The sequence below is a fragment of the Salmo salar genome, chromosome ssa14 (genome assembly GCF_905237065.1).
Source record: "Salmo salar chromosome ssa14, Ssal_v3.1, whole genome shotgun sequence".
Classification (NCBI taxonomy): Eukaryota; Metazoa; Chordata; class Actinopteri; order Salmoniformes; family Salmonidae; genus Salmo; species Salmo salar.
This window is the reverse complement of record NC_059455.1, coordinates 5,439,657-5,457,157: the sequence shown is the minus strand read 5'-3', so window position 1 is coordinate 5,457,157 and position 17,501 is coordinate 5,439,657. Positions and strand designations below refer to the sequence as shown.

Below are 17,501 nucleotides of genomic sequence, written 5' to 3'. Positions count from 1 at the left end.
ACCTCGTTGAGTGTGATCTTAGTGCCAGCATCAGTTTGTGGTGGTAAATAGACACCTACGAAAAATATAGATGAAAACTCTCTTGGTAAATAGTGTGGTCTACAGCTTATCATGTGATACTCTACCTCAGGCGAGCAAAACATTGAGACTTCCTTAATATTTGACTTCGCACAGCAGCTGTTATTGACAAATAGACAAAGACTGCCACCCGTTATCTCACCAGAGGCAGCTGTTCTGTCTTGCCAATGGACAGAAAAACCAGACAAATGTATATTATCCATGTCGTCGTTCAGCCATGACTAGGTGAAACATAAGATATTACAGTTTTTAATGTCTCATGGTAGGATAGTCTTGAACAGTGCTCATCCAGTTTGTTCTCCAATGACTGCACGTTGGCCAATAGGAAGGACGGTAGAGGTGGGTTACCCACTCGCCAATGAATTCAAACAAGGCACCCTGACCTGCGTCCCCTGTATCGGTGTCTTCTCTTCATGTGAATGATGGGGATTTGGGCCTGGTCGGGTATCTGGACTAAATCCTTCTTGACCGACTCGTTAAATAAAAAATCTTCATCCAGTTCGAGGTGAGTAATCACTGTTCTGATATCCAGAAGGTATTTTTGGTCATAAGAGATGGCGGCAGAAACATTTGCGCCATTCTATATTGTGATCACTGCATCCAAAGGATACGGATAAAGCTTTAGAACAAAGTTCTACAGTATTAGTAAAATCAATTGTTTTTACTAATACTGTAGAATGTGGATTATCTTGTTCCTGTAGTGTTTGTAAACACCCTGGTAGGTTTATTAATATCCTGAACCAGATTACAGGCACTGGTTACAGTGAGAAGTTTCCTCTTGAGTGGACATCTTGATGAAAACCAGTCAATTTCCAGGTCCCCAAGAAAGTAGACCTCTCTGTTTACATCACATACACTATCAAGCATTTCACACACATTATTTAGATACTGACTGTTAGCACTTGGTGGCCTATAGCAACACCCCAAAAGAAAAGGCTTTAGATGTGCTACATGAACCTGCAACAGCAACACTTCAATAACACTTGACATAAGATCTTCTCTAAGCATTACAGGGATGTGGCTCTGAATATATACAGCAACACCACCATAAGCATTTCTGTCTCTTCTATAGATGTTATATCCTTGTATTGCTACTGTTTTATCATCAAATGAATTCTCTAAGTGAGTCTCAGCAATGGCTAATGTATGAATGTTATCTGATGTTAGCAAATTATTGATTTCATTAACTTTTTTCCTCCACACATTGTGGAAAGTAGCCTCCTTTGAAACCTATTGTGCATCTCTGCTGTTTTTTCTAGATAGTCCCCTGTGGAGTGGCATAAAAGCGCAGTCTGAAAAAAGTTCTTAACTCTAAAATCGATGCGCCTGGCACCTACTACTATACCCCGTTCAAAGGCACTTAAAACTTTTGTCTTGTCCAATTACCTTCTGAATGGCACACATATACAATCCATGTCTCAATTGTCTCAAGGCTTAAAAATCCTTCTTTAACCCGTCTTCTCCCCTTCATCTACACTGATTGAAGTGGATGTAATAGGTAACATCAATAAGGGATCATAGCTTTGATGTGAATTCACCTGGTTAGGTCTATGTCATGGAAAGAGCAGGTGTTAATGTTTTGTACACTGTATATAAAACACAAGAATGTCATGTTTTTGACTGCACTGGGCCTTTAATAGGCACGTACTATAGTCATCTTTTATTATCCCTCTTGAGATGGGAAAGCATGTTTTTTTTCATTAAGTTGAACATGTGCTCGTCATGACAGAATGTCAAAATAAGGTGAAATAAAACGATTTTTTCCCACCAAGTTACACTACCCAAAAGTGACTCATTTCGTGGAACTACCCAACAGCTTTTGGTCCTGAAAAGCTTTTGTAGAGGTAATGTACGGGTTGAATAGTGTAGGTCTTTGTAGAAGAATCCAGATCGCTATAGACCGCTTCCTTTGTGTACAAATACTAGCACGATATGTGGATGTGCACGTGTTGATGGCAGTATCTACGTTCAGTGAAGAAGTTGTCTCGAAGCAACCACTTTGTCTATATGTAGCAGGCTTCATGGCCTAGGATAAAAAATAAAAATGTAAAAATTCAAAGAATAGATAAAACATGGCAGAGCTGAAATTCCTTACACCAAAATCAACTGTACTCACCAGGATGGCGAAGGACCACAATGATGTAGATACTGCATCAGTAGATGCAAACACCAACACAGAAGACCTGCCAGAGCCACTCACAGCTCTGTATGATGCCAATCTAAGTGACCTCTCACCACCTGAAATAAAGGAGAAAAGTGAAGAAGCTTTCCAGAGATCGAAACAGAAACTGACCCGTGATCAGTGTGAAACCCTTGAGCTTACCTCCAAGGAACAGTCCAAATGCCAGGCCTGGCACACCAACCGAATCAGATGGATAACAAGCACCGCCTTCCATCGTGTGTGCACAGCAGGCAGAAACACAGACAAAATCAACTTGGTGAAAAAGACAATGCATTACAATGACAGTGAGTTGCATCATGTCCCAGCTGTACTTTGGGGAAGAGACATGGAGGACAAAGCCAGAAAGTACTACACGGCAGAAATGAGCAAAATCCATGCCAACTTCAGTGTGAAGCTCTCTGGTCTTGTCGTGCAGAATGATCATGTAATGGTTTTCCTTGGAGAAGTAGAGGAGTCAGGCGCAGGACACAGGGATCAATGTAAACAAACGTGTTTACTTGAAAAATCAATAAATCTTATCATAGAAAAAATACATATTGCGGAGAAACACCTCCAACCACACAAAACAGGAAACAATCACCGACAAGACAAACAGGAAATGCAGAGAGTTAAATAATGAACATAATTAGGGAAAATCAAAAACAGGTGTACACAATAAAGACAAAACCAAACAAACAGTGAAACATCGATCGGTGGCAACTAGTAAGCCGGTGACGTCGACCGTCAAATGCCGCCCGAACAAGCAGAGGGGCTGACTTCGGCGGGAGTCGTGACAAATCAACCACATCTCGGGGCATCTCCAGATGGATTAGTGAACTGTTCCTGTTGTGGGAGAGGAACCCTTGAAGTTAAGTGCCCATACAAATACCGTGATGGCCTTACAGGGTGCAGTGATGACACACAGTTCTGCTTGGACAAATCACTGCACCTAAAGAAGAATCATGAATATTACCACCAAGTTCAACTTCACATGTTTGTATGCAATGTCCAATACTGTGACTTTGTGGTTTGGACAAGTGCTGAGGTCATTGTGCGTCGCATAATCAGAGATGAAGAAATACTGCAAAAAGCCCTACCTAAGGCTGAAAAGTTCTTTCTTGCAAGTGTTTTGCCGGAACTATTGACACGAAGCCACGACCCTCTCCTAGAAACACTTAAAGAGTGTTCACACTGATATGCCGAAATTTGTACAATCTCAAGAAAGTCAAAAATCTATATGAAGTGGAAAGAATTAAAATGAATTTACATTTTGACATTTGTTACTTTGGTAAGGATGATGCAATATCACAACACAGCACAAAATACCTCAATAGAGCACATTGTTACAGTTTTGTAACGTGTACGCTGGGAGTCGGGAAGAAAGTACAGGGAGTGCACATTTAATAATAAATAGAACATGAACATGAAACAGAAACAGAGTCAATAACGCCTGAGGAAAGAACAAAGGTGAGTGACAGATAAGGGGAGGTAATCAGGAAGGTGATGGAGTCCAAGTGAGTGTCATGAGGCGCACGTGCGTAACAATGGTGGCAGGTGTGCGTAATGAGACAACTGGCGACGTCGAGCACCAGAGAGGGAGAGCGGGAGTAAACGTAACAGTACCCCCTCCCTGACACTCGGCTCCAGCCGCCAGAGGACACCAATCAGAGGGACGGTCCTGAGGACCAGGAGCGGGCCGGTCACTTCTGCTGAGGTGCAGGAAGCCTGACTTGAAGCATGGAAGCCTGACTTGCCGGCTGAAGCATGGGAGCCTGACTTGCCGGCTGAGGCTTGGGAGCCTGACTTGCCGGCTGAGGCATGGGAGCCTGACTTGCCGGCTGAGGCATGGGAGCCTGACTTGCCGGCTGAGGCATGGGAGCCTGACTTGCCGGCTGAGGCATGGGAGCCTGACGTGCCGGCTGAGGCATGGGAGCCTGAAAAGGCCGGCATGGGAGCCTGAAAAGGCCGGTATGGGAGCCTGAAAAGGCCGGCTGAGGCATGGGGAGCCTGCTGAGCCAACCGATGCTTGAGAACCTGACAAGCCAGTTGAGGCATCCCCGGTTGCTTCGGAAGCGGCACTTGGACCTGACCAGTTAATTCAGGGCATGAGTTTAAATTTAGCACAGGTATTCAACACTTCTTTAATAATATAATTATTTAACTCTTCTTTAACGCTTGAATTCTTTAACACTTCTTTTAAAACTTGAGAAAATGATCCTTGAAAATATCAGTGACGAACCATGGCTATTTGACCTTGGCCTTCAGTGGGAGAAAAAAATCGTCCAAAACGTTGTACCAAACTCAAAAATTAAGAAAAACAGAGACAGCGCACTAACGTTACCAGCAACAACAACCTATGGCAGCCTAACGCCACCACTGTCACAACATCCCCAAAAGCGACAACAGTGACACATCAAAGACATGAGTTTGACAGGCTTGTGATGCTGGAAGGACAGCGACCGTAATACCTATGCACTCCATGCAGGAGAGTGCACTTTTGATAGAAAAACAGCATGATGTTAAAGAACAAGCAGCCCATTCACTCAGACATAATAAGGCAGTAGGTCCCAATCGTAAGAATACAAAAACAGAACCATTCATTCTATGAACGACCAAATTACTCAAAATGAAGTAAATAATTAAATATATTATTTTAAAATACTTTAAGAATAAGTGCCACATTATTTGAAATCTTTTTCACAATGTCACTTTTCACAATAATGTTACCATATTTAATTTCATTATAATACATTGCATTTCCCAATGGTTTTTTCATTTCATTTTTCATTTCATAATGTATTTCCGATTTCATTGTATTTTTCATTTCATGGCCACTCGCAAGGGATATATACTGCTCAAAAAAATAAAGGGAATACTTAAACAACACAATGTAACTCCAAGTCAATCACACTTCTGTGAAATCAAACTGTCCACTTAGGAAGCAACACTGATTGACAATAAATTTCACATGGTGTTGTGCAAATGGAATAGACAACAGGTGGAAAATATAGGCAATAAGCAAGACACCCCCAATAAAGGAGTGGTTCTGCAGGTGGAGACCACAGACCACTTCTCAGTTCCTATGCTTCCTGGCTGATGTTTTGGTCACTTTTGAATGCTGGCGGTGCTTTCACTCTAGTGGTAGCATGACACGGAGTCTACAACCCACACAAGTGGCTCAGGTAGTGCAGCTCATCCAGGATGGCACATCAATGCGAGCTGTGGCAAGAAGGTTTGCTGTGTCTGTCAGCGTAGTGTCCAGAGCATGGAGGCACTACCAGGAGACAGGCCAGTACATCAGGAGATGTGGAGGAGGCCGTAGGAGGGCAACAACCCAGCAGCAGGACCGCTACCTCCGCCTTTGTGCAAGGAGGAGCACTGCCAGAGCCCTGCAAAATGACCTCCAGCAGGCCACAAATGTGCATGTGTCTGCTCAAACGGTCAGAAACAGACTCCATAAGGGTGGTATGAGGGCCCGACATCCACAGGTGGGGGTTGTGCTTACAGCCCAACACCGTACAGGACGTTTGGCATTTGCCAGAGAACACTAAGATTGGCAAAATCGCCACTGGCGCCCTGTGCTCTTCACAAATGAAAGCAGGTTCACACTGAGCACGTGACAGACGTGACAGAGTCTGGAGACGCCGTGGAGAACGTTCTGCTGCCTGCAACATCCTCCAGCATGACCGGCTTGGCGGTGGGTCAGTCATGGTGTGGGGTGGCATTTCTTTGGGGGGCCGCACAGCCCTCCATGTGCTCACCAGAGGTAGCCTGACTGCCATTAGGTACCGAGATGAGATCCTCAGACCCCTTGTGAGACCATATGCTGGTGCGGTTGGCCCTGGGTTCCTCCTAATGCAAGACAATGCTAGACCTCATGTGGCTGGAGTGTGTCAGCAGTTCCTGCAAGAGGAAGGCATTGATGCTATGGACTGGCCCGCCCGTTCCCCAGACCTGAATCCAATTGAGCACATCTGGGACATCATGTCTCGCTCCATCCACCAACGCCACGTTGCATCACAGACTGTCCAGGAGTTGGCGGATGCTTTAGTCCAGGTCTGGGAGGAGATCCCTCAGGAGACCATCCGCCACCTCATCAGGAGCATGCCCAGGCGTTGTAGGGAGGTCATACGGACACGTGGAGGCCACACACACTACTGAGCCTCATTTTGACTTGTTTTAAGGACATTACATCAAAGTTGGATCAGCCTGTAGTGTGGTTTTCCACTTTAATTTTGAGTGTGACTCCAAATCCAGACCTCCATTTGTTGATAAATTGGATTTCCATTGATTATTTTTGTGTGATTTTGTTGTCAGCACATTCAACTATGTAAAGAAAAAAGTATTTAATAAGATAATTTCTTTCATTCAGATCTAGGATGTGTTGTTTAAGTTTTCCCTTTATTTTTTTGAGCAGTATATATATATATATATATATATATATATATATATATATATATATATATATATTTCATTTTGAGTACTTTGGTCCTCCTTATACTGTACTTATACTGTACTTCCCATTGCAAACATCTTCATTACATTCAGCACAAAAAATAACCAGTGAACAAAGTTTAAATGCAACAATGTTTCACACACGGAACACATTTTTATCAAAGCGATAGCTAACAACTGCAAGTGAGCTGCAATAAAAAAAGAAAACTTCCACTCACCAGATGATGATCATTTGAAACGTAACTTCTTGTTGAAAGTTCATCTTGAAAAGGGCAAAGATAATAAATGAGCATCAACATCTTCTTTGATAACACCTGTAGCTATTGCAGCCGCCGCACACTATCCTACAACAAAAACTAGCTAGCTTAGACCATGGGAAAACTACTGCTCGGTATTGAGCAGTGATCTGTTGGCCTTCGTGAAGGCAGAAGTTTCCATATGTTTTTGTAAAAATGGTCCCACCCATTATAAGTCAAAATGTGATTGGTTGATTCCACTGTCTGCCCTAATACAGTTGAAAGACAGCCTTCTATCAAACTTCTGAGGGCCTAGCCCAGAGGTAGGCAACCCTGGTCCTGGAGTGCCGCAGACACTTCATGTTTTTGATTTAACCGACCTGGAAGACCAGGTGTTTTGAATTTAGGAAATCATTGACCTGATCAGTTAGATCAGTTGGTCAGGTGTGGTGCCTAGTTGGAATAAAATCCTGCAGTACCTGCAGCACTCCAGAAACAGGGTTGCCTACCCTTGCCTAGTCAGTGGTGAGTTATCTATAGATGTATCTACTGAGTTTCTAAACCCAGAGGTGCAACATCACAAGACTTCCCAGGAAGCAGAAGCAGACCAGGTCGGGGTTTTGGTTTTGAGAAGTCAATGAGACATATGAACAAATATTCCTTAGCTGTTAATTCTCTCGAAATCGAAAGGCATGACCTAGATTTGAGCCAATGTCTTAAGTAGTTGGTCATGATATTACTCCAACCTTGTGAAAGTGACAAACTGACACGTTTTCATTTTGGTCAAAAACTACTTTATATCGAAGAAGTGCCTTTAACTTGACGGCCTGCACATGAACAGTTCAGTGTGAGACAACCGTTGGACCCGGTGATGTGTTGCTACACATGAGCTTAGATAGCCAACATCACCATCACATCACTAATAAGCAAAATCCTGATTCAATCTTTTTTCTCGGTTTTAACCCTTTCCTTTCCAACACAAACTGAAGAGATTAAATCAGAATATCATTGAAAATATGAATATAATCAGGCTCTCAGAATATCATTGAAATATTATTGAAAATAGAAATTAGAACAACATTTCTATTTAAAATATACAACAATTATTTAATAAATCCTTGGGCCTTCAATGTATTTTGATCAAACATATCCCAACTTTGGACTTTAAAAAACAGGCCATACTGAACATTCCTCTGGCCCCTTCTCCAGTCTTTCATGTTTACAGCCATTGGGCATACTCTCCACACTGTTGCATGACCTGATTTAGGAAGTTTTCACATATAAATTGACGCACACACACACACACACACACACACACACACACACACACACACACACACACACACACACACACACACACACACACACACACACACACACACACACACACACACACACACACACACACACAAACTCACTCACTCATGCACACATGCAAAAAGAGGAGGTAGAAGCATCTCCAGTCAGATTTTGTCTAGTCAGACGACGCACCGGTGGCAGTTTGTGCTTGGGGATAGGGTGAGCAAGCCAGCGCTCAATGGAGTTTTCCTGAGAGGACTCCAATGCTGAGTCAGCCAAAAAAAACAACCAGCACCCACACACAAAGAGCCCCAATCCACCAACCTGAACCAGGCCACTGTCACAATGACAACACAAACACCACAGGGGAACAATAAGCCCCTCTGCTTTCCAGAAGCCCAGGTCACAATAAAGAGCCATGCGCCCAGGGACACCGGCTGTTTGACACCACAGGTCACCAAACAGATTCTCAAGCCACTCAATGATGTCTATGCATGGTGACTAGCCTTCTTCTGACACGCACACGCTCCCGCATTCTCTCGTCTCATACCCAAATTCTCCAAGAACAAGGGCCATGCCTCTGCCAAGACGTCGATCCTCCTTCTTGGGCCAGCCCTCCGCTGCAGAGCGCCCGGGTAGCGCCAGCACCAGGACTAGCACCGCGGGCATCACCACAGCCCCCCGGGGCGTCTTTGTGGGGACAGCCCCAATGGGCGGCACCAGCCTGGGCACGCGCGTGTCGCGGCGTGCCCTGGGCATCAGTAGTGTGTTCCTGCAGGGGCTGAGGAGCACGGCCGTGCCTGTTATGCCGCATGGGGCTGGGGCTGGTGGCAGGCAGCACCCCGGGGGTGCTGAGAGCCTTAACGGCTGCCTGATGGAGTACAGGGACAAGGTGCACGCCCTGGAGCTGCTCAACCAGCAGCTGGAGGAGCAGATCAGACACTACCTGGATCGTAAGGCGTTCAGCGCCGGAGCCTGGGGTCCCCTCAGACAGGACTGGGAGGACGTCTACAGGCAGGTAAGGAAGGGGGGAGAAGGAGGTAGTTGAGGATGATGGGTAGAGATGTTACAGATAGGTAAGGGGGAGAATGCAGAGCAGGGAGGAGAGGGGTAAAGAAGGACTAGGAGGACTTCTACAGGAAGAGGGAGAGGGAGGAGGGAGTTGAGTATGATGGGTAGAGGGTACAGACTGATAAGAAGGGAAAGAGAAAGAACGGGAGGAGGGGTAGAGAAGGACTGGGAAGACAACTAGGTACAGGTAAATAAGAGAGGGAGTTGTTGAATTGTTCACAAGTCCTAGAATTAAGTTAAGATTTTGCAGCAGCATTTTGCAGTGCAGCATTTTACTGTTCTATGACTCCGACCAGATGGGAGTAGGTTGAAGCATTGATTGAGTGGGTGATTGGAGCTAGAGATTGTGGCAGGATTTGCGCTGGATAGTGCGTTCATTTAAAAGTGACAGTTTTGGAATGGGGAGTCTAACATTGAAGCAGTGTTCATGATCCTCAATTGTTTATTGCACTGTGAGACTGTTAGCATATTTTAATTTGTTTACCTTTATTTAACCAGGGGAAACCCATTGACACCAGGGTCTCATTTATAAGGCTGCTCTGGGAACAATACATCAACATGATCAGCCTCAGTACTATACAGTTACAATGACACATTACAACAAATCAAATTCAAAAGTGACAGATAAAATTATACCTCTATCAAAACATCACCACATTCCTCATCAAAGTCCCAAACTGACCCCTCGAGACCAGAGAGTCTAGCCTCAAAGTGGCCTGCAGGTCATTCCATGCGCTAGGGGCACAATAAAGAAATCCAATCTTCCGGACTCTGTGGAGACCCACGGAACTTCTAGAGCCAGCCAGTCTTGAGAGGGAGTCTGATGGCGACTGGATTTCCAATTAAGAAATAATGTTGAAGTATAGCAGTCTTCCATAGATGAGGTGCAATGCATTGTGATGCCATTATAATGCACTCCAAGACTTGGCACAGGCATGCATGACCCCCTTATAATCAGTGATGTAGTGAGTAAACAAAATAGGTGGGTAAAAGCTGACCACCTTTCGCGGTGTATAAAGTAACACTCCCTGTATGCAGTTTACAGCGATAGGTGGGTAAACACTCGTGCAAAATAAAAAAGTTGTGTAAATGATGTCTACCTGCGTTTACCCTCCTCTACATCCCTGCTTATAATGTCTGGTCTTATTATCATCTCATAATGATCCTCACTTAATAACAGCTATTTTGAGTCCATTGAAAATGACCTGCATAGAGAGACTTAACATACCATAAGCCTTGTAATAAGACATTGTAAAGGCGCATACATGCACCCTAGTGGACAGACTGAAATATTGCAAAATCTCCCCCATAGGTTAGTGAGTCCATCCTTGACAATGCCAGGCTAATGCTGCAGACAGAGAATGTGCAGGCCAACGCTGAGGACTTCAAGGACCGGTGAGCATACACTCTCCTCGCATCCTATCTCCTCACATCCTCTCTCCTCAGCTCCTCTCTCCTCACCTCCTTCCCAAAATGTCAGAACCTGGGGAATCGAGAAGAGCATGGAGAAGAACACTTTGACTTTTGAGATTCACTTTCTCTCCATCCTGTAGGTATGAGAATGAGCAGCCCTTCAGGAAAGCGGTGGAGGAGGAGATCAGCTCTCTGTACAAGGTGATTGACGACGCCAACCTGACCAAGTCAGACCTGGAGAGCCAGATGGACAGCATGAGGGCTGAGCTCCGAGACCTGGCCCGCAACCACGAGGAGGTGAGTCAAGCATGAAGGATGGAGCACATACTGGAAAAAACAGATTACCAGCAAACCGCTAACTTTGTCATAGGGTTCCTTGTCGGGTTTTCAGAGGGGGATATTAGAGAAAGGGATATTCCCGTCAACATACAATCTAACAAAATACAATTTCCCACTTAGTTGAATCCCCAAGACAGTTCTTGTGTATTTGTTTAGTTTATTTACCCAGCATAGAAATAAATGGAGCACATTTGAAACCCTAACTGCTAGCATTTCCATAGGATTCCTCCTTGTGGGGTTTGTCCACTGACAAGCATTTACCTCCAACCCAGGGTGGAAGCCCACACCTCATCCAGCTGGTTGTTATTTGAAATCAGATAATTAGGATCATATTGATTATATGAATCCGGTGTATTAGTGTTGGGGTGGAACAAAGGCCCTTTTTCCAGGTGTTCTTCTGCTCCCTCCAGGACGTGAGGGTGCTCTACAAACAGATGGCAGGCCGTGAGGTGGATGAGCCGGACTCTCCCATTGAGACCAATCTGGACCAGATACTGGCCTACATCCGCTCCCACTGGGAAAGAGTCATCGAGAAGAACCGTGCCGAGACCGATGCTTACCTGGAACACAAGGTAAGTTCATACTGTAGTTCCCCAAACGTACAACCTTTAACATCTGAGTAAAAAGGGGAGAAATCGATATTTACTTATGATAGATCAATGTGTAGTTGAAATGTATTTACATTTGTCGTTAGTTGTTTATCTATTATGAGGTCAGCTTGAGGTTTATTGTGTCTACTAGGGGCCAGTCAAAACAAATGGAATACACCTGCTTATTTGACATAGCTTGACGGCTGTGTGTGTGTGTGTGTGTGTGTGTGTGTGTGTGTGTGTGTGTGTGTGTGTGTGTGTGTGTGTGTGTGTGTGTGTGTGTGTGTGTGTGTGTGTGTGTGTGTGTGTGTGTGTGTGTGTGTGTGTTCAGCAGGAGGAGGGTGTGAGCAGTAAGCTGAGTCATGAGGAGGAGGAGCTGGAGAGTCTGAAGACGGAGTATAACGACGCTGGTTGTAAAATCCAGAGTCTGCAGGCCGAAACTGAGTCCATCAGAGCACTGGTATTTATTGTGCCGTCACCTCTACAGTGTCCCTATATAGGGCAACGTTTTTGGGGACAGCCCAACACCACCAATAGTGTGTATGTCAGTGGAGAATGGTGGAGGTAGAAATATGAAGGACGGGCTAATTGGAATGGTTGGAATGGAACGAATGAAACACAAAGTGTGTGTGTGTGTTTCGTAGGTGTCAACTGCATCAACTGTGTCAACTTGCTCCAACAGAAGCGCGGTCTGGAGAACTCCCTGAACGACGCCAAGCATTGGCATGACATCGAGCTGCAGAACCTGGGATCCGTCATTGGCAAGCTGGAGTCAGAGCTGGGCGATGTCCGCGGCGACATTGAACAGCAACGCCGTGACTATGAGACGTTGCTAGGTAACAAAATGCGCTTGGAGCTGGAGATCGGCACCTACCACGGCATCTTGGATGGGGAGGAGAGCCGCTACCACCCCTCGATGTGAGTAGCTAACTTTAGAGATAACCTCTGAGGCAAAGGCAATATCAAAAAAGAAGATTAATAGCCCAGCAGGCAAAATACCATTGGCACATGACTTCTTAATGATATAATTTTCTGGTTGTAAACTTGTTTTCTGTTTATGCTATTATAGTAACAGTGCTTGACTTGGACTGAAATAGGTTCCAGTACTCATTTTGGGAGCCGGTACTGTTTATATTTAGGTGAGCTAATGTTCTATAAGAGGAACAGGAGCTCAAGCAGTAGAACATTTTAGGTGCCGGTACTCAGCTCAGGTGAAATCCTGCTCAAGTCAAGCACTGGATATCAAGGTGAACTCCACGCAATATATTCCAATGGGTGAGATTGCATGACCTCCTTTGACACATGTTCCTCTCAACAGGTGCACAGGTGCATCAGAGCCTGAGGGGGGACAAACTCCCCTTCCTCCCCATTCGGAGCCCCATGGCGGCCCAGCACCTCAAGGTAAAGTCTACTACAGTCCCGTTCAAAAACCGAGGAGGAGCAAGGCACTCATCATGATATTAAAATACCTCTATTGTGGTGGCAAGTTCAATTGAACAATATCTTAAAACAGCCTGATTGTTTAGAATATTCACATATACAGGTAACTGCCAAAATAAAGAAAACACTTGAATAAATGAAGGATAGAAAGTATATTGAAAGCAGGTGCTTCCACACAGGTGTTGTTCCTGAGCTGATTAAGCAATTTAAACATCCCGTCATGCTTAGGGTCATGTCCAGTTGGCCATTATTTTGGCTATTAGAAGAGATCTCAGTGACTTTGAAAGAGGGGTGTCAAAGGAGCATAGGGGGTTTAAAGGGTGTGTGTGTCTCAGTCACCAGATCTCAAAACAACTGAACACTTATGGCAGATTCTGGAGCGGCGCCTGAGACAACGTTTCCTACCACCATCAACAAAACACCAAATTATGGAATTTCTCATAGAAGAATGGTGTCGAATCCTTGCTATAGAGTTCCAGGCTTGTAGACTCTATGCCAGGGTGCATTGAAGCTGTTCTTGGGGCTCTGATGGCTCATTGTGGCCCAACACCCTTTTAAAACACATTATGTTGGTGTTTCCTTTATCTTGGCAGTTACCTGTGTATCTGTTCCTAAAGCATATCCACATACAGATGACAATGATTTTGATTTCCTCAAACATTTCACACACCTGCATGTGAAAGCTGACTAGCGTGTGAGCGATGTGTGACGTTGTTCCCTGTTTTTTGGAGCATCTTCCAAGTGCTAGTCACCCTTGTAGAAACCAGAAGGGGTAAGTTGTTGTTAGGTTGCTTGTAATTATGGAGGACCAGGAGTGAGAAATCTTTTAGAAAAATGTATACATGAATAATGAAAATGTATAGAAATCAATGTATATATTTCCTCATCAGTTTTCAAATGGTTTATTATTTGTTTATTAATTTAGAAGTACATTATTAACGCATTAATAGTCAATTACTTTTCTAATTTAATCATTGGTTTATGTTCACATTTATTTGAAAAAAAATGTTGTCACTCCTGGTCCACCATACTAGTAGGTTGTTGTTTCATTGAGGACGGAAATAATTTCTGCAAGTGCAGAAACACATTCTCACCTTTCTTCATACTATTTGTAAATTATATATCTTTATTAAACATTGTTCAAGTCCTTTATACTTGATTTGATTTATTAGGGTCCGCAATAGCCGACTCCAATGGTGACAGCTAGTCTTACTGGGGTCCGATACTATTCTGGTATAATGAACTACTTATTATGCATTTTTTGTCTTATCAGGTTCCAACACATCTAGTTACTAGTGGAAAGACTGAGGACCATTTGGGGACAAGGCCACTTCTTAATGTTGGAGCTCAAGTTATGATCAACTGTCCTTGGGTTTGGAATAACACCAATGAACATGAAGCTCTCACACCGTTGATCTCCAAGGTATCTGTGCAGTTTCCTTCAGAGACCATGTTCTTACTAAAGAGTGTAATAAAATTGAAACCTCTGCAAGAAAGCATCTGGTCCTCTTTTTTCAACTAGGCCTCTTTATTCAAATAGACTGGGGTTAGATTGGAATTTTCCTTTTGGGGACACTGCTTTCAGTTATGGCACATAAGACTACTTTGTTGATACATTAACAAAGCTTATACAAAGGGGTGGGTCCAATACTGGATGCTGATTGGTTAAAACCGCTAATTGGTTACAAACTTAGCCAATATGGTTTTGGAGTTGTGGCATGGTTTCAATGACTCATTTGTTAAATACCACTTGTGCCTCAACCAGCCTATGACTCAGCTGGCCTGCTTAAACCACACTGAGACTTGTGCTCAACATGACCTGAAACAATCATTAGCACAGCATTCAGTCTGGTTTAACCAGGCTGTGACTCAGCATGTGTAAAGCTCTAAATTGAAGTCATTGATAATGACATGCCTAAATTGTACTTCTTGCCCTTATGAGTCAAAATGAGGATGGGGAAAGGACATTTCAGCAGGCGCTCCCACAAGACACAGCCAGCGTTCATCAATACAATGCACGATTCATATGAAAGTGTCATTCATTTGTCTTAGAAAACAGGGGGTGCCAGTGATGATGTTTACATTGAGGATAGTTCCTTGGTTTAGTATTTTCTTCTTGCTCTTTGGAGTGGAGTTTCTGGTGATTCCGCGTTTGTTGATTTGTCCCCTGGAAAAGTGAAACCAGCTCCTGCAGGGTGAGTCAAGGTGGTTGTATATAGTATTAATAAACAGCTCAACTTAAGTTACATTTCAATACAGTACATGTAGTCCTACTGATCTGAGGGTACTTTATGGGCTGTGAAATTATGGCTCACCTCACTAGCGTGATGATCATGTTGCAGTGGGGTCTCCTATGACAGAGTAGCAGCCAGAGCAGGAGCGTGAGGGTTTCTTGAATGAGTCATCAGTCCCCCGTCTCCTGCGAAACGGGCTCATGCTGACATGTTGTGTTTTCTCAATCTGCGGAGGACAGTGAACCAACACTTACTGTTTACTATATCTATAGGTATAATTCAGAAGTTTACCCAAATCTCCCATTGACATCAATGCACAATTCATGTGAAAGTAAAGACTAACACACAGATCTGGAGTTAAGCTTGGGACTATAGGGAAAATAAGAACATCTGCAAATTTGATTATGATCAGGTGTTTGCTTTTTTGTATTTCTTTTTGTTGGCGGGACATGCATTCAGGGGACCTTTGTGCTTTTAACCCTTTGATGATTATGATTAACTGTTAAATAATCTCGATAGCTAGTGCCCCTACATGTCAAAGCTCTTACATGTTACCATCCTATTCCAAAGCAAACGAAATGAAATGATGCAATGAATGTCCCACATTAAAAAGGTTTCCTCTGATCCAAGAGTCAAAGAATCAAAGGATTGCTAACCAATGTTAGTCTACTCATCAAAATCAATCCCAAAGAACAATGTTACTCCCCAAAACCTTTTAAGATAGTGAATAAGAAATCATATAACAAGCTTACCATTTCACCACTTGTTTCTATTGGCACAGATTGGATTGTAATTATTGCAATGGTGAAAATGACCAATGCCAAAGATACCCGCTGCATTTTGTCTCTTCTGTCAAAGCTTGTGGCGGAAGGAGTCTGCTGTGTTCAAGACAACCTTAAATCTAAATAGGCATGTCTTGGGTGGGACCTGTTCTAAGCCCTTCCTTTTTGTGACGAAGGAAGCAATATTGTGATGTGGTTGTTTTAAGGTAGAATGCCATGGAAAAGCAGTATGTTGACAAGTGAAAACTTCCTTGAATTTATGTTTAACATATTAACACCAATATTTTATCACAAATCAAAATATGCAACGTATGCCCTAGCTTCAGAAAGTGTATATTCGACCGTCAGAACGGAAACTTAAAGGGTCAATCTGCAGTTCAAACAAGCGGTTACTCTCAACCAGCCTGTAACCACTCTCAAATTCATAGACAAAGCTATGGATGCAAGGACAGATCATATATGAGATCAAAATGATAGTTTTAACCATGTTTTGAGGATATAGCCTACACTGTTTGTTTAATTATATTGTTTACAAACAATGGAGTGAAACAAGCTTATATTTTGGGTTCTGATGGTATTACTAAATCGACTTCAAAATGCAGGTCTCTGTGTGTGGTTATCACGATTTGTTTGCGTGTCACCTAAGGCATGCGATGCATGCATTCTAACTGAAGTCTTGCAGGTGTTAAAATGGTTCAATTCATTTGTGCATGTGCCAGGTGACAGAAATCTCAACTGTAGTACAGGCGCTCCAAAAAGTTGGGTAAATAATACTTTCCTGTGGATATTTTTCAGACACCCAGTACAGTAAGTTCAAATGTAATTTTATTCAGCATTCTTGCTTGTAAGGAAACTATCCACATTTTTGCTGTGCTTTAATTTAAACTGTGTCCCCAGAAAGCTGGTATCACAGTCTGATTTATTAAGCAAGGGTTAACCCTTGACCGCTAAGCCATAGTGCAATTTCTAAATCTAGATAGATGTATTTGGTTACGGATTATATGTATTTGCTGTTGTTATGATTGAATGTTGTCATCTTGTCATATATTTTTTAAACTGATCCAAACCAATATAGTAACTGAATTTGAGATTTTACTCAATATGAGAAAAATTGTAATTGTCAGTTTACTTCCTGAATTGACTGAATTTAAATGGAATTGACTGACCCCAACCCTGCTTGAGTCTTTAGATGTGTAAATAAGCTCAATAGTTACAATTATTTATTTTAAGCCTAATGAATAACAATCATTATTTTTGTTTCACTGGAGTTCTATGTAGCCTAAACCGTGTTCCAATAAAAAAAAAGTGACATTTCTGACAAGCGGTAACCATGAACGGTCTGTGAAAAATGAGGTCCACTCTGTCAATGATGTTGCAATAATGAATCATTTCTGGTCTTTATT

The 17,501-nt window shown here is 43.2% G+C and overlaps 1 protein-coding gene and 2 long non-coding RNA genes across 4 annotated transcripts; 1 reads left to right on the top strand and 2 right to left on the bottom strand.

The window, feature by feature from the left end:
* Positions 1-1,126: 1,126 nt before the first annotated feature.
* Positions 1,127-3,534, bottom strand: LOC123723839 (uncharacterized). The gene is made up of 3 exons (XR_006758722.1): positions 2,402-3,534; positions 2,195-2,316; positions 1,127-2,104 (listed from the first exon to the last, which is right to left on the bottom strand). It is a non-coding gene; the product is annotated as an uncharacterized lncRNA (long non-coding RNA).
* Positions 3,535-8,617: 5,083 nt separating this feature from the next.
* On the top strand, positions 8,618-14,574 carry LOC106568670 (phakinin-like). 2 transcript variants are annotated; one of them, XM_014139195.2, is made up of 8 exons: positions 8,618-9,247; positions 10,613-10,695; positions 10,854-11,010; positions 11,463-11,624; positions 11,977-12,102; positions 12,325-12,560; positions 12,961-13,043; positions 14,356-14,574. In XM_014139195.2, the coding sequence occupies exons 1-8, from the start codon at positions 8,804-8,806 to the stop codon at positions 14,376-14,378; spliced, it is 1,314 nt and encodes a 437-aa protein (XP_013994670.1). In that variant the 5' UTR covers positions 8,618-8,803; the 3' UTR covers positions 14,379-14,574. The 2 variants fall into 2 exon arrangements, with proteins under 2 accessions (XP_013994670.1, XP_013994669.1); XM_014139194.2 differs by having other exon boundaries at positions 8,623-9,247; positions 11,974-12,102.
* A 624-nt stretch (positions 14,575-15,198) lies between these two features.
* Positions 15,199-16,232, bottom strand: LOC106568672 (uncharacterized). The gene is made up of 3 exons (XR_001320371.2): positions 16,069-16,232; positions 15,398-15,542; positions 15,199-15,270 (listed from the first exon to the last, which is right to left on the bottom strand). It is a non-coding gene; the product is annotated as an uncharacterized lncRNA (long non-coding RNA).
* Positions 16,233-17,501: the final 1,269 nt, after the last annotated feature.